Source organism: Panulirus ornatus, chromosome 59, assembly GCF_036320965.1.
Source record: "Panulirus ornatus isolate Po-2019 chromosome 59, ASM3632096v1, whole genome shotgun sequence".
NCBI classification, from domain to species: Eukaryota; Metazoa; Arthropoda; class Malacostraca; order Decapoda; family Palinuridae; genus Panulirus; species Panulirus ornatus.
In genome coordinates this window covers 1,781,906-1,808,833 of record NC_092282.1, presented here as the reverse complement: position 1 = coordinate 1,808,833, position 26,928 = coordinate 1,781,906, and the positions used below count along the sequence as shown (strand labels likewise).

The window sequence follows — 26,928 nt, the reverse complement described above, 5'->3', positions numbered from 1 at the left end:
GGGAGGTAATCCGCCTTGCTCTAGGCCCCTCACAATACGATTAAGCAACCGTTGCTCACAAGAAAACCCCGGGATACATCACCCCTACACCTGTAAGGCTTCTCAATGCAAGTTCCAGTCCGCTCCAGGAAACAAATGAGAGAAAATATGTTTGGAAACCATTCAGGCTAAACCTAGAATATATAATGTTTACTCCTGAGAATGATGCAGGTTTTCAAGATTACTTCTCAAAGTACGACAGCACGATCCATGAGCACGACAGCACGATGTGAGGAAATAGTGTCCACGCCAGCACGCCCAGAGTTCGTACTGTTGTGCTTGGAGGGGGGGGGGGTATCGTGGTTCTTGAATGGGGGGAGGGGGGGTGGACATTATACCTGCAGTGGACATGGGATCTGAAACTGTTACTAACATCAAGACGGGCTGCGGCTGATGGTGGGCAACCACCATGTAGTCAGGAAAAACACCAATAAACAAACACACCCACACAACTTCTCTCTTTTACACCAGCCTTATCATCTACGAACCAACATTTAAACAAAAAAAGGTTCCTGCTATCACCAACGGAATCCATGAGTCGATTCAGTTCCCATGGGCAATGGTGCTCAGCCCGCGAAAGCATCCAAGCGGCTTTAATCACTAGTACTGATATTACACACGCTGACCAACAATCATGCAATAACACTGACAGAAGGTCATATTCCACTGTAAATAGCGTGCCACGTCTCAGTCCAGCTGGCAAAACGTAAAACTGTCGTCGTACGAGCAATTCTGCAAATGGCAATACTTGAGAAAGTTATCGTCTGTAAGGTTATCATATCTCACACTACCGTAAACAAGCCTGGTTGTTGCGTACCAGATTATCGTACACAGGTCCATACCCACACACACATATCGTACGCATTACCATCATGTGCACGATTAAATCATCATAAACAAAGTAAGACCTTCGTAATAACATCATAAACAAAGTAAGACCTTCGTAACAAGAGTTAATCTCTATTCAAGGGCCCGCTATCCTTCACAAGGTCTAGTAATTCACACTAAGGCTGAATTGTACGTCACAAGTTATCACAAACAAGGATACTGTACGCTGCTATCGTACACAGGCTCACTGTATGATTTAAATCTATAGTTCACTATGATGTTATCGAATATGGCAGTAGAGTGCAAGCTTATACTTTTTTTAAATTTTGTTTAGGGGGAGATTAAGTTAATGTACATCAAGTTTGAATCAGGCATAAAATAAACATTTACATTACTGAAACAAAGATGGTTAAAAGGTAGATATTAATTTATCGCACATGAGATCAAAGTGCAACTCTCGAGGGTTTAACGCATATCACCTTATCATACAGAAGGTTGAAGTAACCTTGGAAGAGTACAACAACGCACTGATGGTTAACATACTGTTAGTCTCAAGACAGTCCTGACAGAGGTATACACAAATCTGAAGGTGTCATCAAGACACTGACATTACCGTACTATTCCCGGTGAAAGTTATCGTACTCGGATGAGTTGAAATTTTCACTGTGATATAGTATCGTACTTCAACGCTAAGATAACGTACTCTATGGTCAATGACATTTATTGGTTAACTGTTAACAATGAAACATCAGTTACAGCATATATGATAAACAACTACAATGGTACAGCATTTATGATAAACTACTACAATGGTGAAAGGTTAGATATAATCGAAAATGGAGATGAAACGATGGTCACTGCAAAAAAGTTAATGTTCCTAACAATCGAGGCCTAGGTCACACGTATTACCATTCTATTTAGAATCTCGTCACTTATTTACACCATCAAACTGATTCACATTAAATTATATATATATATATATATATATATATATATATATATATATATATATATATATATGATAAAACAGAAAATGGTACCAGTTTTTCGGCAAATGCTAGATCACGCGCACTACTGTGACCCTCTCGTTTTTTTTTAATTTTCCAAAAGAAGGAACAGAGAATTGGGCCAGGTGAGGGTATTCCCTGAAAGGCCCAGTCCTCTGTCCTTAACGCTACCTCGCTAATGCGGGAAATGGCGAATAGTTTGAAAGAAAAATATATATATATATATATATATATATATATATATATATATATATATATATATATGGATATTCATTATCATCATTCCTGCTTATGTTCACTAGGCCTACTATGTTCATGTTACTACTGTTATCACACATGTGCTTGGCTTCAAACACAGAACAAACAACCGTTCTAGCGGCTCCTCCGAACAAAATTGTGCTGAACAGACTGAAGCTGTGTCGTAACTCCGGTTCATTTCTGTGCTGGGTTTTCTGCACTCGGCAACCCCCCCCCTCCCCAACAAACACACACACACACTATAAATAAGTTAATAAATACATGAAAATAATCAGAGTAACAACAGAATCTCTATCGGATTACAACAATCTTTCGGATTACATTAACCCTACGATCTTTCGGGGGATCAAACCATACCGACCCAGACCTTCATCCAAGCACGAGAAAAGCTTCGAGAGGATCAAAACAAGACGTTGTTCATCCTAGAAAATGGGATGCTTTGGTAGGATATGAATGGGTCTTTGTTCACCCTTCGAGAAAGGAAGCGTTGAGAAATCCCAACTTGAACTTGTTTAGAGAGAGAGAGAGAGAGAGAGAGAGAGAGAGAGAGAGAGAGAACGATCCTTTTTCATCCCACGAATAACAATCGTGTGGTAGACATGAGTCCACCGGGAGGGTGGATGTTTATCCCAGCGTCACCTGCGGAGGGTGGTACCACAGGTCCAGCTGAGGCGCTGTTCATCCTGGGAGAGATTTTAAAAGTTCCATGGCGGGTAGAGGAGGGCGAACGGGCGGCCATATTGATCAGGATAACCCCAGCCGCCCAGGACGACCTTCACTACAAGGCCGCTCCCACCCCGCCCACACACTCAGCTACACAGCCTTGTCTTAAGGCAAACCCTTATCGTTGGTTCTCCGTCTCTCTCTCTCTCGTTCTGGGGGACGGCCAGATCACACCCCAGAATGATGAGACAACTTACAGAAGACAGGAAGGAAGACCCCCAGAGATCAGAGAGACAGTCGGTCCAAGCTTCCCTGTACGGAGACACGACTTTACCTGGGGAAAGTAACAGTGCGGGGTGTGTCAGGGTGAGACCTCTCACATCTGATGATGGTTTTGCTATTATGAGGTGTAACAGCCTCTATGGGGTGCAAGAATCTCACTGGGGTGACCCCAGAAATCTGAGGAGATCCTCTCAGTGGATGATTCCTTACGTCTGGGGAGAGTGGTAGTTAATGTATATGGGGCTGAGCCTTTCTGGGGTGACCAATAGATTACGGTATCATACACCACCACCACCATTAGCGTTGGATCCCCCGATGCAGGGCTGAAGATAACGTACATACGAGCTGTAGCCGGGGCTGTCACTGCTTATCTCAATAGGCCTATACACCTAATGGACGTAACTATAAAATACACACGTAACGGGGGTAACTGTAACACACCCATAACGAAAGTATCCGTATATTACACCCGTAACGTAACGGAGGTAACTTAACAAGAGTCGAGACCCAGATTAACATTTAGTAACGGGGTCAGTGCTATTCATGGTAGCCAATAAGATCTCAGAGTCAGTCCACGACAATCACTGTACCTAATTCCAGACACGTACGAGCGAGAGATTTCTGAAGAGAAAGTATCGACAAACATATGTTAAAGTTTCAAATGTTTTATGGTGGTTGTGAGAGTATGAAGTCCCATAAGTGTACGACTGCCTCCCCCCATATAGGACAGGTCAGTAATTACCTAAAAACATACGCCAGACGGTTGTAATGACAGAGTATGTAGTCACCCCAGACAGACATGCTAGTACGGGTCTGGCTTAACTCCCCGACACATACGAAACCAGTGTTGCAAACACAACTTGATATTATACTGCAAGCTGTATTAATCATGCTGGGTATCTACACTACCACCTCCCTACGTCCATATCATCTTCTAGTCCCTTACCAATCACTATCGTCATTCTATCACCACCCTAATATGATCCCAATCCATTACTACAACCACTCTTCATCACACCCAACCTTTATATCACCCAAGTCTCTTTCCCCTCCCCACACCCTCCACACTGCTTTACCATCCTGTCTCTACCATAATGACCTCAGGACACTACTAACGTCCCTCAGTAGATAACCTGGTCATGGACCATCAGGGTCTCCTGTTATCTGTCCGCCCCATGTATGTACCTCACTATCAGATTATATAACAGACTCAAAGAAAAACAATAACATAAAATAAATTATATCGCCCAGCTTGTGTTGCTATGCCGTTGTAGTGAGGGATGTGAGCAGAGTACAGCTGTTGCTGTGCCCTAATAGTGAGGTGTAGCATCAGAGGATGTTGCCATACGTTATAATGTGATCAGTGTGAACAGAACACGTTGCCATGCTGTTCTGGTGCGGTCGGTGATGACAACGTTGCCAGGCTGTTCTGGTGCAGTGGGTGGTGGAAGAACATGTCATACTGTTCTGGTGCAGTAGAGGTGGCAAAGCAAGTCGCCATGTCGAGGGCAGTCACACATCCAGCGATGCCAGGTGTGTATTTTCTGGCCCTTGTGTACAATATTTACACTCATAAACTCCCTGTAGATCTGTTTTTTGTAAAATTCAATTTACATATTCTGTAACTGTGTAATGGATATATCGTATATACTTCCACACAAATATACTCTTCAAATACTCTGATGGATCTATTATATAAACTTTAATCAATTCCAAATTCACACCAAAAGGATTTTTAAAGTCGATATTTAAGCATGGTTCAACGTAATGCCAAATTATACTCAGCTGTCCAATAACTTTCCCTAGACTTTTTACTTCATCTAAAAGTTGTATCTTCCTCACTTTTGCTCACCCAGCAGCAAGCATTAGGAACCAATGTATTCTACAACACACGTATCTTCCCGCCCATCGTCCCCACAGCCTCCAGTTCAACATCTGTGTAGCCCGACAGCCTACATGTCCAACAGGAACAGTCATCACGTCTGATATGATCCGCTAAGGTTAGCATCATGAAAGTGGATTATAATAAGGCTGTGCGACCGTTAGAGTGTACGACATGTACGACTGTCACTAACAGGCTGTTGGTCCACGAAGCTAAAAGCTTGTAGCCTCGCCCTCCTCTCTACCCGCCCGCCTCTGTACCCACCTAATTCACTATGGTGATCAACCTGGGAAGATTTATTCAATATTGTGAAAAAATATGAAAATATCAACACTATAGTCTGAGTCCCCAGGAATTATTCATTTGCCTTCAACAATTTTCTTAGAACGGTCGACCGTTACACACACTCCAACATCGCAAAAACTTGATAGCATTAAATTTTGACACTTTTCGATATGGCTCGTATGAGAAATGTCGCAGTGTGCTTCCTGCGTGGATCATACAACGACACAACACATGGATCGTACTATGATCATGTGGGTCTCACATTCCTGTGAAAATCCCGCGATCGACGCGGCCCAAACAAAGGAGCAATGACGCCACAAGAGCTGACATTTCCCAAGCAGTTAATCCACGCGTCATGCTGACTGAGCAAATATATTTACAACACTAATTATACTCCGATGACCTAACTTTCAGGTTAGAAACCATACTACTACTACTACTACTATTACTACTACTACTACTAATAATAATAATAATAATAATAATAATAATAATAATAACAATAATTAATAATCAGGCAGACACGAATGCACGCACGTACGTAGGCCCACGCAAGTACTTTCCAAAACCAGTTTAAAAATTCATCATAAATAGCAAAGTTAATGACTTACTTTATGTACAAACATTAAAATCCAAACTAGCATATGATGACGCTTGAGTAAATGCACAGCGGCACCCAAACTCTGTGCATTGGGTATGATCCCGCCCCATGTTAGTCTGGGCTGGCCCTGCAGGGCACAAAAGTACCTCTGGATTTTATATCTTTGCACGGAAAGACCCTTCCCCAGGTGGAGACCAGCGCCACTAGCCTGATCAATGCATCTCTATTTAAAGTTTCATTACCTTGGAGAGAAGGTTATTCTCTCTCTCTCTCTCTCTCTCTCTCTCTCTCTCTCTCTCTCTCTCTCTCTCTCTCTCTCTCCAAGGATGACGCGTCGCTTGCACGCTATGTCGAGTGCAATCGCTTTCAATCCATCGTGAAGATCAAAAACATGAACCAGGAGCTTAAGAAGTGACGCGAAGATCAAGAAGAAAGAGTCAAGTTAAAAGAAAGAAAAAAAAACTTTACCAAGAGAATTTTTCAAATAACTGCGCGGTCCTTGAGGGAGTTCAAACTCGTCGCCGAACAATAGGAACGCGGCCCTCCCCAACAAAACTGAACACGACCACAATACTTTCGTATGCCCGGCCAAAGCAGTGTTATCATGGTGGGTGCCAGCCCACTACCCTCCCTCCCTCCATTAACCTAACCTGCGTGTCAGCTTTACAATGCTCTATTTTCTCGTATAATTTTCAAGCTAGTTAATATTACACAAAAATAATCAAATACTAGCTACCATCCGCGACACCGCAGGCCAATATATTGTACAGTGTTACTCCTTAATGATTGGCAAAGAGGATATGTGTGTCTGAAGTAGAGGGAACAAGATCGGGGAGAACAAATGGGAAACAGAAGGAGTTAAAATGGTACTGAGTGATCTGGGCCTCAACATGTAGGCGGGCGAAAGATGTGCACGGGATAGAGTGAATTGGAACGATGTGGTATACTAGGATCGCCGTGATGTCAAGGACTGAAACAGTTGTGCGAAGCGTCCGGGATGAACCATGGAAAGGTGTGTGTGGGTCCTGGTTGTGGAAAAGTTGTGGTGTCGGTAAATTACGCATGACAGCTAGACAATGGATGTAAGTGAATGGTGCATTTCTTCGTCCGTTCCTGCTTTACAAACGCAGGAAACGGCGATCAAGTTAAAAAGAAAAAAAAATCTTGACAATACGTATGCCCAGTGTATGTTAATATAATACTTTCTCGACATTACATAATTTTTCCCTTCATAAATTTTTCTCCAAATTTCTCATCCTAGTGTCCTTCACCAAAGTATCCATAATTCCTCGGTTCCATAAAAGGATTGCAGGCTACCCTCACGACCGGTTTGAAAATGGCGCCACGACTGCGGTAAAAGTTTACCTACTGTGTATTTCACGTCCTCCAGGTCCTATAATGCTGTGTTCAAGATGATCAATTTCACGTTGGTTTTAGAACAATTAAATGCCTTGCCGCAGAGCCTCAACCCTACATTGTAACTACCAAACAACATATAAAACATAACCAGACATCATAACTCCAGCAGCTATGCGCACTAAGAACAATTCTTCCCACAAGAGCACAGTAAGCTGCGACAGTGACACTCTGACCACGCACCTCCACTTTTTCTTGTGACCTCTGACCCCGCCAGAACCTGAACACTGACTTCCTCCTTTTAAAAATAGTCATAACTGATAGATAATCTATTAACAAATCAGAAGACAATAATTTATCGAACTGCAGAAGTTTAATCCATTCCGTTTTCAATGAAGTGTCAACACCAACACATTCTCGCCCTTCTATCCCCGTCCGTCGCGCTCCACTGCCTCCGCACAGTAGCTATGCCCTGCTCAGTCCCGCTCTCTCTCTCTGAAAGAGGAAATCTATCCTTGAGATGTGATGGGTATGTGGTACGTAGGGTACACCGGGTACGCCACAGGCTGCACCGTAAGCATGGCCAACTAATTATAAAGAATACCGTCCTTGCCGCATGATTCACACACTTATGTTCAACTTTAGCTTGCGTGCAGCCCCCATCAAGGACAATGAGTCCCACTGACTATCACTCCAACCACTACATGGTCTTCAAGCCCATTAGTCCAGCCATTAGCTGGTCCTTGGGTTTAGTTAGGTCAGAACCATTAATGCTGTAAAACCATTAAACTACAGGACCATTAGGCTTTAGAACCATCAAGCTGTAGTTTGCAAGTGATCGAGGGATGAGCCATCTGAGTGACAGACACGGACATTGAGCCATTCAACACCAGTTATGTATCCTAACTTACCATAACTGACGAACATAGAAGCCTGGCCCACGAGCCATCCACCAATCCAGATTGAGTCTTAATGAAGAATCAACGGCTCTGGTTATCTGACAAAGCTACAGAAGATCACGTATCAACAAATTTACCGTCATTTACATGGCGCGAGAGTAAGGCCTGTCTCGGGTGTGCATACCTAACATGGTTAATTCTGGAGTGACCTTCTCGCTGTTCACCAGGGAGTCTTTCTGAGAACTGCATATGTTAAGTGAGTTCCCAGAACCACACTGGTATTTGACAAACTGGCCATTACATACGTAAATATCATTACTGAAATACATGTAAACAAAGTTTTGGGGAAGGCGCAGATAAACAAGGTTCTGGCAACCCCCAAATATAAACAAAGTTCCAGGGAACCAAACTTCTAAACAAGGTTAAGGGAACCCCACATATAAACAAGATTCTGGTAACCCCTACATGCATACAAAGATCTGAGAACCCCACTTATTAACAATGATGAAGGAACCCTACATGTAAATAATGCTCTGGGAACCCCATGTTCACAAGGTTCGTTAATTCCTCACATAAACGAGGATCTTGGAACCCCAGATGTAAACAACGTTCTGGGAACTCCAAGTAAACCAATCTCTAAGATATCCCTCCAGTAAACAAATCCCCAAAACCCCACTCCTAAACAAGCGTCTGGGAACTCATGTAAACAAGGGTCTGGGAAATACGGTTATGGGGAGTTCCCCCCCCCCCCCCCCCCCCGCACCCGATATACAAAGGTCAGGGAACTCTACATGTAAACAAGGTTTTGGGAAGTACACTAAGAAAAAAAAAATGTTTCACTAAAATATAAATATTTGTGAAGCGAGTATGTGGCGGTGACACCCCAGCACACAATTAACCTACAAGATAACCCAAGCAAAAAACTGACCTCCACGATAACCTCAACACAGAACTGATCTCCAAGATAACCCCAACACAGAACTACCCTCCAAGATAACCCCAACACAGAACTGACCTCCAAGATAACCTCAACACAGAACTGACCTCCAAGATAACCCCAACACAGAACTGACCTCCAAGATAACCCTAACACAGAAATGACCTCCAAGATAACCCAACACAGAACTGGCCTCCAAGATAACCCCAACACAGAACTGACCTCCAAGATAACCCCAACACAGAAGTGACCTCCAAGATAACCCCAACACAGAACTGACCTCCAAGATATCCTCAACAACAGAACTGGCCTCCAAGATAACCCCAGCACAGAACTGATCCCAACACAGAACTGACCTCCAAGATAACCCCAACACAGAACTGATCCCAACACAGAACTGACCTCCAAGATAACCCCAACACAGAACTGACCTCCAAGATAACCCCAACAGAGAAGTGACCCGCAAGATAACCCCAACACAGAACTGGCCTCCAAGATAACCCCAACACAGAAGTGACCTCCAAGATAACCCCAACACAGAACTGACCCCAACACAGAAGTGACCCGCAAGATAACCCCAACACAGAACTGGCCTCCAAGATAACCCCAACACAGAAGTGACCTCCAAGATAACCCCAACACAGAAGTGACCTCCAAGATAACCCCAACACAGAAGTAACCCGCAAAGTAACCCAGGCAAAGGATAAATTAAACAATGCTGGTCCGGCTCCTTTACGTGGAAGTAGGGAGGACGACCAGGAAGTGGAACTCCTGTGTCTGGTCGGGTTATCACGAGCCTGGAATGTGAGGCTATCTAGAGGGGGTCGGAATGTCGGTCGATGCCTCCCAGGTGCGTGGGAGGGGCGCGGCGGAGGGCGTTTGTTATTAGTGGGGGTGAGAGGGGGAATGGGGAAGAGGGGCGCGTTAAGCTGGGAAGTGGAAGTGGTATCGCTGGGGAAGTAAAATGGAACGCAAGGAATTCCCTGGTTTGTTGTGTCGAGCCGTTGGTTCGGAGCATTTCGGAGCCTCCTCGATTAGCGACCCATTTCCAGGGGTGAGGGACGTCACTTAGTGCGCGGTTCTGATGAGGTCAGAAGCTAGCACCACACCAACTCGCACATCGCTAAGGACCACAGCTTTCAGGTCATGAGCATGTATAAGCGTTATCAGGTAACTATCAGGTCAAACGTTCCAATGACGGGTCGTCTCAGGTGCTCCACACGACAGCCCACATGCAGGTCAAGGGTCATGACAGGTAGTTTAGTTTTCAGGTATCATGACAACACGGGTATGGAAGATATCCGCGACCTGAACACCCGACCTGTACATGACACGAGCGTTCTTGACCTGAAGTGAGGGGTCAAGAAAAGGAATGCAGCGAGCACATTCCCCTCCTGTGTTAGTACCGACAACATTGCCCGCCCACGTCAGTGCCATAGTTTGCCTGAAGATATCGAATCAAAAATGGGGAATTTGCTTACGAATTCGTTGTCCAAGATGCATTCTGAAGAGTATAATTCGTAGTTATTTCATCATTCCTGTACATTAGTACTTTGTGATGAACTAGCATATGTAACTCAACGAGGAACACAGTCACATACTGAAATAAATAAATACAAAATAATGAAATACATTTGCAGTATTTCTGCGACCAACCGTTTCTATGTAACTTTGTGCAACATATAAACGTTTTCCTGCCGGGAATGTGAGCAAGACGGTCGAGCGCAGGGTAATGAACTTTACCTTACCGTTGAGTCAAACTAAACTAAACAGTGAAACGAAAATTGCCGAAAAAAAAAATACAGCACACATTACTGCATCAACGTTATTGATTACAGTAACATTATATATATATATTAATATCTATTGTATGTCGTTCTGACAACATGTTGAGGAACACTATCAACACCAGTGGGCAGATACATCGCCAGCAGTGGGTGCACGTCCATGCGGGAGGGTCATGTCCAATATTTCAGTGTGCGCGCGTCCATTTCTCTAGGGGTGGCAGACCATATAGCCAGGATATACACTGCCACTACAGCAGGTCAGATCCAAAGAAAAGGTCATAACGTACGTACACCTACGACCTTCCCAGTGATTGACAGATTATTAAGCAGGACGCATTAATTATTTACCACCACGAACACTTACAAGTTGACAGCGAACGTGTTAATTACCTACTGACGGACAGTGACATCGGCTAACAGCACAAATCCCTCTTATGTGACGCCTGTATGTATGGAGGGGTTACCCTGATCTAGAGGTTAAGACATATTTCTACCTGACCGCACTCTCACAAGTAGACATAAACATATATCCGTAAGTGTCTCAGAACAACTCACACCCTTACACGAATATCTACAGGTCACAAAATATACAAACAAATCGAGGCCGACTACCAGACACATAAGCAAGGAACGCGGGCAACATATCGGAAATAACCTGACCTTATTTTCCCTGAGGTTGTAAAGAAAACATTTACTTAGAACCCAACCTACGTCAGGACCGGTCGAGGCGCCGGACGGACGGACCGGTTGGAGGTGAACCGGGCGACTCGTCGAGGCGACCAAGTGACGTCATAGTACTGATGACATCACAGGCTTGCCCTCTCTCCTAGCACAGCCATTGGCTGATCGGACCTGAGGCCCGCGCTTCCTCAACCAATAGGTGGCCACCTACCTCTACTAAAATCCTCGCTTAAACAAATACTAACATATATACTGCAAATAGTGCCGGGTTCGAATCCCTGCTGGTTGAGGGCATTGTGTTATATGGAAAAGGCGCGTTTCATATGCATTATATTTTTGTAGCATATATATATATATATATATATATATATATTCTTACATCAAGCAGAAAAGATTAAAAGAAGATACTCCAAGCTTTCGTGTTTATTCCAACACTTCGTCAGGGATAATGAGACAGTCACCCACAGTGTAGACCTGAGCGAGAGGACATGACCCACAGCTCAGACAATGACATGATTACAGAATAAGGAAAGGGGCAGGTGACGTGATATGATGAATTTATCCTACATTCCTGCCCGGTGGCATTCCATCAATCCCATGGCAACACAAGAATACCATGGTTCGAACTAAGTGGGCACTACTGAGTTAACACCCTCTTGAGTCGACCCACTAAAATTACCCATCTCTTGGGTGTGTCTAATTTCCTGTCAGGTCTAGGTCACCTACCCCTCACCCCAGGCAGCGTCAGCTCTGGTCCCCAGGGTAACAGGAGTCCCAGGCTGCCTACAGAAAGCGTCAGGAGTGCGCCTGCGTGAGAGGCATAACTAAGGACGCCTGCATCAGAGCCTCTTCTCCCTGTGACCTTCTGCTTCGTCCCAAGTATACAACAACATCCGAAGCTCGCGACTCAGGGCTACCTTACACCGAGCCAACACCTAAGCCATATTAGGCTGGGCTAACGGGCTAACATAGTAGCCTCTATCAACTCAACCTAACTAACCTTAGAGCCCTCTAGCCTAGCTCACCACAGGTCAGTCAAACCTAGCCAAGATAAGCGTAGCCTAGCCAGCTAGGATAGACGTAGGCGGTGGAAGACAACCCCTGCCAAGCAAGCACAAGGAAGCCGTCTGACCGCTTCACTCTTAAGGTACCGCTCAAGGTGCTTCTGACCTCACTCGCAAACTACAGGGTGACTGGTAAACTTCAAGGTCCGTAGTAAACCCCACGGTCTGCCGTAAACAGGATCTGTGGTAAACTGTACACTATGCAGTAAACATCATGGTTCGTAGGATGTCCAGGAATATATGGTAAACTCCAAGTGTTGTAAACTCCAGAATTCGCGGTATACCACAGGATTCATAAAATCCAGTCTGTTGTAAACTTTTCAACCTTTGGTAAACTAAGAGTTCTTAGTAGTCTCCAAGGTCTGTGGTAAACCTTTATGGTCCATTGAAAACTGACACCTTGGTAAACCACAGGGTTAATGATAAAATTCAGTCTGCAGTGTATCATAACTATCTGGCCATTACTCCCTGACCCTGTGTGACCTCTGTAATACTTCCGCGCTCCCGCCCACACGATAACCATTGGGTGCATAGTAAACTTGCCTCTTGACAACGGAGCAAATCAGTCAGTGACGTACCGTCGTGCTCGAGTCGTACCGTCGTGCTTATGGGTCATACCGTCGTGCTCGAGTCGTACCGTCGTGCTTATGGGTCGTACCGTCGTGCTTATAGGTCGTACCGTCGTGCTTATGGGCCGTACCGTCGTGCTCAAAGGCTTATCATCGCGGTCATGGAGGCATCCACATGAATATGGTTTTCTTGACCATTGAAAAAAAAAACAAAGAAAGATAGATAGGGAACCTTGGCCCTTATCACACGAGGCTACATTGGCGATATGTTATCACGTGTATACCGCTGTCTTCCACAAAGACCAGAGGCAAACATGCCATATTACTGAGCTTATCAATAATGACTCTTCTGTACTTATTTCCGGTTATACAGTATGTCATTATCTATCTACGAAAGTCAATGTCTCCTTCAAAACTAGTACAAAAAACACTATCAAAATTCTGTCATCAAAGAAGGACTACGTAGGATTATGGTACAACATATGTAACTAATCCCTTCCCTCTACAAAATGTGCTCAAGCTTATCTTATCAGCAATCCCGAACTTAAGGCGGCTCACCTGCCGATTCCGTTACATCGGCACTTAACTGGGTCCCGCCCAAGTTTACTCTCCCACGTTTCATCATTAACCCAGCTGCCCTACCCATATCCCTCTCTTCATCTATTTACCCCCATCCCTCCCTCTATCCTACGCCTTCTTCCCTATTCTCCTCACTTCCCTTCTGTTCCTTTACCTCCTACCTCCCCTAGTCTAACAATGAACACAATGAACATAGACAAATCAATCTTTGTTTCCCTGCACTATACAAGAATTACTCTATATTTTGTTAATAATACACTGATTTTTCTTTAAGAATAGAACACAGAAATCTGATTATTTTAAATATGAAACACATCAAACAATACATACGGTCCCGCCTTTTTCATAATCCTAACTAATTCCGTGCTTACCAATGAACCTTAACTAAATGGAATTTTACTTTTTACCAATTTGACCGCGTAAAATAATAAATAATAATAATACATTAATAAATTGTCATACATTTAACGGCCTTTCCCATTTTAATAATAATAATAATAATAATAATAATAATAATAATAATAATGTATGTGTGTGTGTGTGTCAACAGTAGCATGGCGATGACATCTGGAAACTTAAAACATCGTATGCATACTAAGGGGATACCACGGACGTGCGCGCACCTGGGTGTTTTAAACCTGCTTAAAAACTCTACTGCATTCTGTTATGAGGGAAATATAGAAGACAAATACTGGAAAAAATATATATTGATTTCAAGATAGGCAAAGACAGGTGCTTGGATAATAATAATAAAAATAATAATAATAATAATAATAATAATAATAATAATAATATATGAGCCTAGCTTCTCATATATATATATATATATATATATATATATATATATATATATATATATATATATATATATATATGAGCCTAGCTCGGGTAGGAGCAGACACTCATGCCCTACATTTTCTACAAGCTCAAAACCGTTATCTTTCCCTCATCTAAAGCCTAACTAGCAGAAATCTACTATGTTTATGAGACACAATGATTTGCCTTAAGTAATACTTTGTCTCTACACGATTAAATCTCTCACTCTCACATATAACACAACCATACGTAACACACGGCTTCATGTGGTGGGTACTAGGCCCCAACTGGAAAAGACCCTTTCCGTCTCCCCTTCTCTCTCACTCCGCATCACACGCACTAACAAATCCGTCCTACATCCCGTTAAACATGAAAAATCCGACGTCAGTTTTTCGATCTTTTATCAATAATGAAAACAACGCAGCCGTTTCCCCTTTCCTCTGGAATGGGTAAAGTGAATAAAAAAAAAAAAACGCGAGTGGACGCTCTGAGGAGACTGAATCTTTAAAATAAAATAACATAAAAAAAAATGGTGACACTGACATAGATAAACTGTCCCAAGTCGAAAGGAATCCGGTGATCAGATACACCTGGCTACTGGCTACGCCTCAAGAGATGTGGCTCCACATCCCATACTAGGAATTCCTTCTCTACACAACACCTACTGACAACTGGGAGAAGCTACTATTGATAACAAACATTTAAACAAAATAAAATCATTAAAAAAGACGCCCATTATTTCCTGTCGTTAGACTGAAAAAAAAAGTTCATTAATATTGATTCACAATTCGTGCACTGAGTAGCCTAGCCTAGCCTAGCCTAGCTAGCCACAAGCCAATAAGCCCCTGTTTATCATCTATTCCATCTCGTCCTAATTCTAATATTCAAATACAGATAACAAAAGTCAACTAAACTTCTAATACAGGATGCGGCACGTGTTGGGCCAGCACTCCCATCAAGGGTAATTTCTTAAATTCCTCCACGTAAGATAAATATTTTTTTTTTTTTGAAAACAAGTTCTCCTTGACGGGCCACACATCCACACGTCATACAACACAATTTCCTACATCAAGGAAATGCCAGACTGTAAGAGTTTCATCACAACAACGAACGTTATTGATCATTTAACCGGAAATATAACTTCAACAGCATCATGAGGAACTAATATAATTGTAGACAATCATGCAGGCAATGGCAGCAATTCGTGCAGCTCATCATCACAGTTCTGAAAAATAAAATCGGTATAATCGCCGCCATGTTTGCTCGGCAGAATCTGAAAATTTACCAAAGACCGGATGCCTATCCCCCGACCTCCCCCCACACCCACACAAACACGGAAGTAAAAGTGCATTTTAAAGGCTGTTAGAAAATACAAAATCTTTTTACGACTGGTAATTCTGAGTTGTTATTCATAATAAAACAAAAGTAATGCTTACAGGTCCAAATAAAAAGATAATTGACTGAAGCGTGCGCCCCACAAGTGTGCGCACGACAGCCAGAAAGAACCTACTCCCTTGAATTTCTAACCCAGAGCCAAGGATGCGGCCCGTCGCACAGCCGTAACACCTCCGTCACGCTAGTTATGAGCTGGATCTTTTCTGTTGGTTTGATATGCTTCGTAACGCTGATACAAACAGGGTTTGTTATCTCCCGTAACGCGTTCTGTAAAACTTGTCGTAACGCTCATTAAAACCGTCATACGTGCTACGAAACAGCCACGTCACCCGTTGTAACACACGCGCCCCAAGATAAAACTTCACTAACGACTGTAACACCAAATGCACCCAAGACCACTGAAGCATGTCCGGCTCCAGGCTGTCACACACACCCTAACTAGCAACCCTCCTGGTCGTGTTTACCTAGTAACACAAACTCTTGTCACACTTGGTGCAGCTGTCTTAGTTATCAAGAGGGATTATAGCAGCAGCTGTGCCAGTCAGTGGGAGGGATTACAACAGCAGCAGCTGAGCCAGTCAGTTAATAGGATTCAGAAGCAATCACCTGCCTTTGCCGACGTTATCTGGCAACTCCCTCCCTCCCCATAATGGTCCCCCGGTGGGAGGGGGGGGATCCTCCCCAGTAATTACTAACCTAAAGCACTATTCCAGGTAAGTGCTTAACCCCCCCCCCCCACCCACAAAAAAGGCCGTGACGTCTATCTCCCACGCCGTCTCCCACTGTGGTATTGGGCGGTCCTTCACCACCCACACGTCCCTCCATTACCCCCAAAGCCACCACACAAACACAAAAATTATTTCTGTGGAGGCTGGGGTTTCTTGCCCGGCAGGTGCTGGCTGGCCGAGCCGCCAAACCTGACAAGTTGGCCTGAGAGGAGGCCCCACGACCCGGCTCTCTGGGGAAGCACACACAACACCACAAGAGTCCTCACCTCACACCATAGCCTCCCAGAGTGGTTTTATCTCCAGCCATCATGAAGGACGGTTAGAAAACCAAAACAGCGTTCTGTCGGACACAACAAGCCAAGACGGTGACCATCACCATGAAGCAAGAAGGATAACCTTCTCCAGAATCAGTCTCTTGACAGATTCATAACACAAAAGTGTGATGAAAATACTAAAAGTACACACACACACACACACACACACACATATATATATATATATATATATATATATATATATATATATATATATATATATATATATATATATATATATCGGCAGCACAACTTAGAGTAATAATAATTCAACATGGACCGCGATGGTCAACACCGTTGCCAACGCCAACCAGAGCCTGTGTCACCCATGTCCTCAGTGCCCTTGTGTTCCAGTCTCTAGTGAAGGCTGGTAACGATGTATCGACGGGAGTGAAGGAAACGGAAATATTCTGGTAATAAGCAACCCGGAGATTACGTACACTATTTAGCACTAGATTACAGTACCACATTCACACACCTACCAGTCAATTGCCACCTTCGCCCACTTCACCTGTGTCATTCATCTACCACAAGAATGTCACCTTGTTACTCTATCAATCCCTACGTGTCACTACACCTCACCATCCCCTCCCTAATCACTCCAGCATCCCACCCTCCTCCCGCGGGCCAAGCGAGCAGCCGGCCGGGTGACGGGCCAGAGCATAAGGGTGTTTGAAGGTGAAAGTTGGATTGCCACACACCCCACCCTCTCCCCACCATACCCAACATCGCCCTTCCCTCCCCACCACATTCTCCCCAACACCGCCCCTCCCCCACTTACTCTACCTACCCATCCCCCTTGACCAAGCAGACCCTGCAAAATGGGCATTACCAACATTAGTTTAGAGTAATAAAGGAGATAATCGGAACAGTAATTAGGATGATCAGAATATTAGGAATCTCCGAATAATATCAAGTTAACTAGAACAAAGATAAGGATAAACAAGACACTTCAGAGGACAGACCACAATAACGTGTTTCAAGATATCCTCCATCTATGTAAAGAGAGCACCTACCTGACGCAGGCCACACCAGACATAACCTACACAAACAGGCAGGACAGAAGGCCGGAACCACGCACGACGCCATGATGAACGTTATGTACAAGGACTTACATGAAAAGTCGTGAAAGATTAATAATACAAGAACTGGGATGAGAATCATTACTTGGAACACATCAAGATGGTGTATCCAGAGGACAAGACAAACATGAGCATGGTGTACAGGGTCGAGCTAGACAACCGTGGGAATGAGATATGATACAAGGAGCAGTGAGGGTATGGAACATCTTATCCCACAGAAGTATGACCGTTCTAACCCTTCCAACGATCCTCCTGCTCCTCTAACTTATGCTTCTGAGGATTTTCAATTCCTCCTCTACTTAATTATACAGTATTCTCTGTGAGCATCTAAATGACCTTCACAATGCCAGATCCACTGGTAACATCCTTTCCTATCTTACTGGTCATCATCTCTGAAGGTTTTCTGAGGATCCTATATGACAGCCAGTTATATATCCAAAGTTTTAGACAGGGTGGGGCATCGGGTTCTCATTCCCAAGCTCCCCTCTCTTCGTTTCCACTCTGACCGTTTTATTTCTATAGTTTTCAATGGATCAGTATCTCCTTTCCCTATCAACAGCTGTGCCCTCTCTTATATTTTTCATCCTTTTCACCAACGATTTCGTTTCTTCCGAGACACAACCAAATATGCTCATATATGGTGAAGGCTCAACACCAATCATCCTCTCTGCTTCCGTCTGCATATCGTCTCCTCGCAACTTCCGTGAACTCGTACTAGGACAGAATATTTCACAGGGCCGGTTAAGTTTTAATGCCTCTAAACCCAATGTCTGCCCATCTCTCCTTCTAAAACTCCAAATAACTTTCCCATCTCTTTTGATGGAAGTGCAGTTCTACCCCTCTACATAATACACATATTGGTATCACAGTAACATCTAACCCATCTTGGATATCCTAAAGTCTACAAATACCTAAGTTGGGCTACACGAAATTGTAAGCCCTTATCAGATCCTGTATATTCTTTTCCTCAACAGATGCTCAAGTTATTCAAAAGATCGACCCGTTCTAGTAGATAGTACTGATAATACATGTGAGGAGGATTTACCTCTCTACACGCTACACAGAGTCGATTATAAGGGCAATCCGATTTATCATCACTAGTCTGACCTCGTTGCTTGACCCACTGGCCCTACGCTGCAATTTGTTGCACCTTCCCTAAATTTTGGTTTCTGTTCCCGAAAGCTGGCTGCTTGTGTGTCTCCACCATTACCTAAAAGAGGTAATACTTGGGAAGCTACTACGTCGCATGATTTATGTGTGGCTGTTGACTATTCAAGAGTGACAGGCTATTGTGATGTGTTTTTCCCCCCTTCACCGTTCACGCTGAGCTTCAGAACTCTTTACCTAACACCTAACCTTTCCCGTTAGAGAAATGTTTTTCACTTTCTTCAAAACTCTTTCCTCATTTCTAATGCGGATTACTGTTCAGAATAAAGCTTTATGAAATACAAATTCCGCAAACACAGCGCCCATCCTCACACCAAATATATGTAAATAAAGTACGTAAATAATGATAATAATAATAATAATAATAATAATAATAATAATAATAATAATAATAATAATAAACCCCTAAAGCGTGTTCCTGGATATGGTTGACAATAAATACAATATCCGTCGTAAAGCCACAAGCCAACAATTGTGCACTAAATGTCGTCACCCAGTTTTCTTATTTTTTGCCCCTTCACAAGACAGGCTTGGGCAACAACTGCCAAGCAAATAATTTTCTTTATGTTCCTCAACCAAACGTAAAAATAACTTGGTTATACCACTGGTTTGGGTAGACTTGGTTGTTGCCCATATCTGGCACAACCTTTAGAATTACCATGGTTACAGTGAGTTAGGTAGATAAAAACACGACATATACAAAGTCACAACTAAGTATAACCCTGTATTTCTTGCGTTTAACATAGCTTCGGCTATGTCGTGGTTACGGAAGATCCACATTGGATCTCATGAGGAATACTGACTGAAGATTGCTCACAAGATTTCCGATAACTAACGAGCTGTAAGTGAACCAAACACAGCTACTTAATCAAAAGCTCAATTTAACAAAGGACTGCCAATATTTCAAAAAGCTAAATTGGACAGAAAACATTGCTCTCAAAATGCCATATAAGCAACGCTCTAAAAAATAATACTTAAACGAGGAACTTACGTTATCCACGAACTACCTTAACAGATGAAACAATGGCGAAGGTACAACTTAAATCATACGACGTTATATTTCAAAAACCTGAATTACCCTAACCCTATGATTATCTAAACATATTACTGTTTCAAATATATGGAGACCACGCAATACATCTAAACATTACATTTCACAAAGCAGAACATGATCGAAAGCAACATGGTTCTCGGGTGACAGCAACCATCTCACGGGACCAAACACAATAACTCCGCGGTCTCTCGGTCCCCGCCAGGCAGCTGCCAAAACCACAATATCCTAACACGCCTGCTCAGGAAATGACGTTGCTGCACGAACAATGGTTATACCTCCTGAACTAGCCTTGACCTTGGTTATACTTCCTCAACTGGTCTTACCTTGGCTTCACATCCTAAGCTTATCCCTGTTACACCTAAACTGGCCTCAAACTTAGTTCACTACGCTGGCCTTTAACTTTACACTTCCTAAACTGTTATAATTCTGATTATGCCTAAACTTGCCATAAATCTTGGTAACGCTTCCTAAACTGGCCTTTAACCTTAGTTACACTTCCTAAACTAGCCTTTAACCAAGGTTACACTTCCTAAACTAGCCTTTAACCTAGGTTACACTTCTAAACTAACCTTTAACCTAGGTCACACTTCCTAAACTACTCCTTCTCCTATTACACTTCATAAAATGGTGTTGATGCTAGCTCCATTTTATAAAATTGGTCATGATTCTAACAACTCTTCTTGAAATGATGTTTGGATAATACTTTCAGAGCTGGTGTCTGCCTTGGTAAAGTTGTCTGTAATCAACTAATTTCAAACTTCAAACTCTGTTAAACTTGGCTAAGCTTAACGCTGGTTTTACCATAGGTTGCTCTTAGCAACATCAAAAAACGCACCTGGAAACGCATACAACGGACACTATCACTTATGCGCCACGGGAACACATCCTAGTCCCAAACTACCATATCAACTGATTACTGTTTAATATATTGCGCAGTGAATCTCTAATCATCAAAGATTTACCAATCTGACTGCTTCTGTGTAACATGAATACCGATGCATATCCTCTGATGTTGCCCTTGGTACAGTTCAGCGTTCATCAGTATCCAATTTGTAATGACAAAGATCGTCAATACCATATTGACTACAGATGATAGAATTACAAGAGGGTCTCCATAAAATAGCTGAATGGTCCAGAAAGTTGCAAGCAAGAAACCTTAAAAAAAATTCGATAATGAACTGATAGGCTACACGATAAAGGACTCCCTTGTGTAAGTATCTAGGTAAGGGTCTGTGTCTCCTGCAACTACAAACACTCCCAGTACTGTCAGCAAACTGCAAAGAAAGCACACTGGATGTTAATATTCATTAAAGGAAACTTTACATACAAATGCAAGGATGTTATATCGCCACTATTCACAAGTCCTCGAATAAGCAGTGCAGTTCTGCCCCCCCCCCCCCCCCCAGGTAATGAAATTCTTAAATTGGAAGCATTGCTGCAAAGACCAAGTAAACTAATTCCTTCCTTACGAGACAAACCATACGAGGACAAACTGCGGAGCTTAATTTGTTCTCTCAAAGCAAGAGGCGGTTCTGAGAGTGGTTTTAACAATGATTAAAAACACAAGAATTCAATAACTTCGATACTGAAAATTTTATGGTCGCACTAGTACTACAAACGAGAGCTAAATGAACTAGAACTCAGAGGTAATCTGGATTGCGCGAAATGTTTCTTTATCAACTAGATTATTGACGCGTGAAATAAGCTATCCAGATCATGCTGTTCCGAGCAACACTTGTTAATATGGTTACAATTAAGCCTGAATATCAACTTTCACTTTATGGTAATATTTTTTTTCACTCAATCACCATAATGTGGTGATATGTCAGGCTATCTTCTTAATCACTGATCTAGCCCTGGCCATACTGCGGTAACTTGCCAACACTGATTAACCTGTGTTGCCTGCTTTAAAGGAACCACAAAGAATTATTTCATCCTTCTATATAAGGACTAATGTAGGAATTGTAAGTTGCGAGGCTGCTGCTCAAAGATTATACTATTATCTTTATAACAAGAAATGAAAGGATGCATGACATGTTCAGGTTCTGACTCTCCTATATGAATTTTCTTAGGGCATATTAGGCCCACAAGGTATTTTTTTCAACCCGTTTTCTCGTCCTGTGTGTTGCCGAACGGAGTTGGAGGGTGGGGAGAGAGGCTTACTTTCCTTTGCTATCCTTTTCTTCTCCTGCTTTTAAAGGGACTACACCTTTTTCATTATAACGTCAAGGCCAGACCTCCTCACTTGGACCTTGGGTCTGAGTATCCATGAAACAAATGTCTCTAGTAAAACTTTAAGCATCTACGACGTTGCTATGATAGTGTACTCCCAGGATGTCGCCATGGTAGAGTTGTGTTCACCATGAATGATGTTCGGTTGAACAATTGTAAGAATCTTAGGAGCCATCACAGTAAAAAGATTCGTGTTCTGAATTCCAACACTTGGCGTGGGAAACGCCATTTCACCATAATGGATGTAGGAAGAAAGTTGCTCTCGATGAATGAAGCTTACCGTCTAATGGCGACTTCATAATCGTTCAAAATATAACGTTATGTCCAAATACATATCACAACACACTGTAAGATAAATGAAAAACTTGTTAAAATTCTCGGCAGACTTACCTTGGTTGTTGAACCTTTGTAAAATAGTTGACTTTACCTAAGTGCCTACTGATGTAAGAGTAAAAATTATTCAAAACTCAAGTTAAAATACTACATCGTTAACTACTGAATACTACTAACATAAAAACAGGCAAAGAAATGACAATTAAAGGAAACCAAAGGCAATAACCAGGTTGTGGTAATCTGATCTCTACACTATTTTACTCCGTAGTGACGCCACATAGGAATCATCTGGCTTCAACTCTCCCAAACACTCAACTGGACAGTAAACAACAGTTTGCCAATGAACACAAGTTGTACCACAATCATCCACTATGGATATCAAGATTCAAGTTGTACCACAATCATCCACTATGGATATCAAGATTCGTGTTCGGCTGCGGACTACAATGAAAGTATAATCATAAGTTGTACAAGTCATCAGAACGTTTTACTTTTAAGTTCAGGGCATGGATCAGCTGTGTGTTCCGAGAGTATACAGATGCCCCAAGAGATTTTTTCTTTCATCCCAGGATGGTCAGTTCGGCAAGACTTCCAAATGGATCACGCGTTCAGATGATGCTTGTCATTATGATACTGAATGGCCACAAGAAATCATTACAGGCGTAAACTGACTTAACCTCGGTTGGTTTTGAAGCTTTTGGGAAGGGCATGGTAACAAACACTCATTAGAAAGCCCGCTCACTGGTAAATGATGATAAGTAATGCACACTCGGCCCACAGATGACCAGCCTAGGAGAATGAAAACATAAGCCAGTAGCGAGGAATCATTATGTATGACTAACCTTTATCGTTCCTGGACATCCTCATGACGGGATGCTCTCGGGTCATGCGCCGCCACTCTTCCTCCCCGTTGGCGGGATCCATAGTAGGGGTTGGTGCCATTCCTACTTCAAACGCACTAATTCTTAAGTATACTGTCTTCGATGATGCCCACTCAAGTCCGGGCTCTACTGGCTGTCCGCAAGTCCGTTTCAAACTGGTTCAGACAACACTGTACTGTCACGTGTTAAGTTCCACACAAATAGCTACAACTTGCTGTTTTGCTGCTAAGAGTATTGCAAAGTTAATTTTTTTTGTTGGTGGTGCTGGAGAAGCAGACACTGGTGGTCCACCAAGTCTTGTGTTCTTCCTTCCCCGAGAGAAAGCCGTGTAGTGCAGCCTCCTGTTGATCTCTGGATATATATACCTATGATGAGTGACAAGATCACACGTAACCTTCACAGGCACAGATACCACCGTCAATGCCAACTGTGTAAACACCACTTGATCTGCACTTCCTTCCGGTTTGCGGTGAAAGTAGGAAGCAACTCGTTCATCGGCTGATCGCTTTTTCTTTTTATTAATGGAGTCCTAATAGCGAGCAAGGCTGTTTCTAAATAAATTCTTGATTCGTTATCTTTTGTGCATTGATGTGATTATTCCGTGAAAAAGCTGGACTCTCCGTGGTCCTGGCTTGCCAAAGAATATGTGTATCACTGCACAATATATCTCTGGAGATTACTGACAGTGAAAATACCTTGAAAGTTCCCGATTAAGAGGTGGAGTTGTGCTTCCCTCAATTGTTGATTTACAAGTTCCTCCACACCAGAACAGTCACTATAACCTTCTGTCAGTCCGTACTCTTTATGGTACGGGAATGTGCTACGGCCCACACTTAATTTCTGCACTAAAGCCTTGCTACACATGGGTGGGCTTTGGATACACTAGGACGATGAATCAACCAGCTGAAAGAACAGAGTGACAACGTTATCCACCTCACGACCTGTTCATGAGTGCGCGCCATCATGGCGCAGCTCTGGGTTTGTTTTGGTTCACTGATGCCAGTTACTGCTTTTTAGTCACATATGAGGCGAATAACGTGTAAATCAAATTGTAAGAAGAAACCAAGGAGTTTGACATTTGTTTATATTCGTGTCCAATGTACCAGAGTAAATCTTAAAGGTAAACAGGCAAGCATTCATGTGAATATATCAAAAAATTACTTCAAAATTGGTAATAGTTGCAAGTTCCACCCAGGCTGGCCAACGTATGCGCGTTTACGTACATACACAATGAACCCAAACATTTCTTTAAATCATGGATTTTAAACAAACATTCTTCATTATATTGTTCTATTACTGACATAAAATACGGAAAAAATAATGTAAAACTATGTGAAGGGGTATAATTCGATATCAACGTTTCCAAAAAACGTTGTTATCAAAGATGGCGCAGCGAGTTCTTACAATCTAGCAAGACGGCTCCGAAGGTGCTTACGGCTTCAGCCTGGAATCAGATATTGGCAGAATACTTTTGTTAAGCTTTCCAAACTGAATATCTCGACGATTGCTCGTATCGCGCAACATAAGGTCGTTGAAGACGGTTTGAAATTTGTCGAAATGCATGTTGTCATATTCTTACGTTTGCTTACAAAATACTGTACACAATCCCAATATACTTGATTTACTTCATATAATGTAATTAGGAATTAAAAACCTCAATTCGTATATGATAATTTCAGGTGACCATCTGTGGAACATTCCAAAAATGGGTTTTATAAAATGAATAGTTTTAATTAGGAACTATAGCTTAATAAGTTAGGACATACTCTCTCCCACACACATACTGAGCCCTCACTCTGGTATCAGAAGTCATTATCTAGATTCTATATGATCCCGTGCGCTGTGGTTTGGGTAAATGATAGATGTACATTAATGTTTATCTTAGCAAGATGGCAGTGGCAGGAGTTACATCCACTTTTTTGGTTTAAAAGTATGAATGGCGTAGGCGAGCCGTTCGGCCGAATTCACGTTCTCGCCATTTCTTTTCTTTCTCTTTCTTTTAGTCTTCTTTCGTCTGTCTATCCTTTTTAGATCTGAAGAGCATATATTTTGATGGAGAAATCCTATGGATTTTACTTTCGTTCAGTAATGTTCCATCTTTCTTGTCACATGAAACATGATACAATGTCACGCGTTTTCAGCTGCAGTATTCCATTCCACCAATCAGTCTTTTTTTCTTTCAATTTATCTTAGACACAAGGAATAATATATAAACATTAACAATATACCCCGGTAAGGAAAATTTTTTTCATAGGTAACAAACCAGTGAGACTGCATAGGTAACAATCACCAGTTAGTTCACTCTGTACTGTCTTGTATCATTAAAGAAATGTACAGGTGACACACAAGATACCACTCAATAAGTCATACAGTAACTAGATCACATCTACGTTTTTCTACTAGCGAGAGTTAAGTGCCTGACTCAAAGACTTCTGGGAGCTGTCATAGCACTGGGGAATGATGATACTCTGAATAAGTAACAGGAAGATGGAAATATAATTGCAAAAGGTTAATAAATTTGTTCGAGTTAAAGACGAAAATTGCTAATATAGAAGACAGCAGTGATGACGGCTTCACAGGACGAGCTAGACAACCACTGATAGACGAAGTTGGGCTCACATTCATCTAATGGCTGCCAACAGTCAACACTGAATATAATACAAATAATCGTCAATATATTTTGGACTTTCCGAAATTAGAGCCTCAGTTAGCTCGTGCAAGGGGAGCCTACATAATGCTCATAGCCCCTACTACACTCAAGATACAGCTGTCATGAGACTTTACACCAGTGTCAGTTTTCAGTTCCTCGCTGTCGATGCTGCAGTACTGGCTTAGGCCAGTCTGGTGTTTTCTAACCAATCGGAATCTTTGTGAATTCTGAATTCAACGTAACTTTAAAAAAAAAAAAAATTAACTTTCAGCCAAATATTAGTTTCGGGTAAGCCCGCATCGTAAGATGTATCGAACATTTCACAGAATATATCAACGAGTCGAATGTTTAACAATTATGTCAAAGTCTAAAAGGATGTCTTGGTTCATTCCTTACTTAGCTTTCTATCTTTAATACTCTGACAGAGAAATTAGACACTACGACTTTAACAACTTGATAAGATTAAGTTACGAAAAATATGCATTACATATCGAACGGGCTACGTCTCACCAAGATTTGAATGCGTGGAAACCACCTGCAACTGATTACAGAAAACCCT

The 26,928-nt window shown here is 42.4% G+C and overlaps 1 protein-coding gene across 2 annotated transcripts in view; it reads right to left on the bottom strand.

The window, feature by feature from the left end:
• Positions 1-24,674, bottom strand: part of LOC139767144 (6-phosphofructo-2-kinase/fructose-2,6-bisphosphatase 1-like) — a 91,503-nt gene extending 66,829 nt beyond the window's left edge. For both annotated transcript variants that reach the window (XM_071696173.1, XM_071696172.1), the window contains exon 1: positions 23,681-24,674. In XM_071696173.1, coding sequence (XP_071552274.1) covers positions 23,681-23,780 — 100 coding nt within the window. In that variant the 5' untranslated portion in view covers positions 23,781-24,674. The remainder of the gene's footprint in view (positions 1-23,680) is intronic.
• Between the last annotated feature and the right edge of the window lie 2,254 nt (positions 24,675-26,928).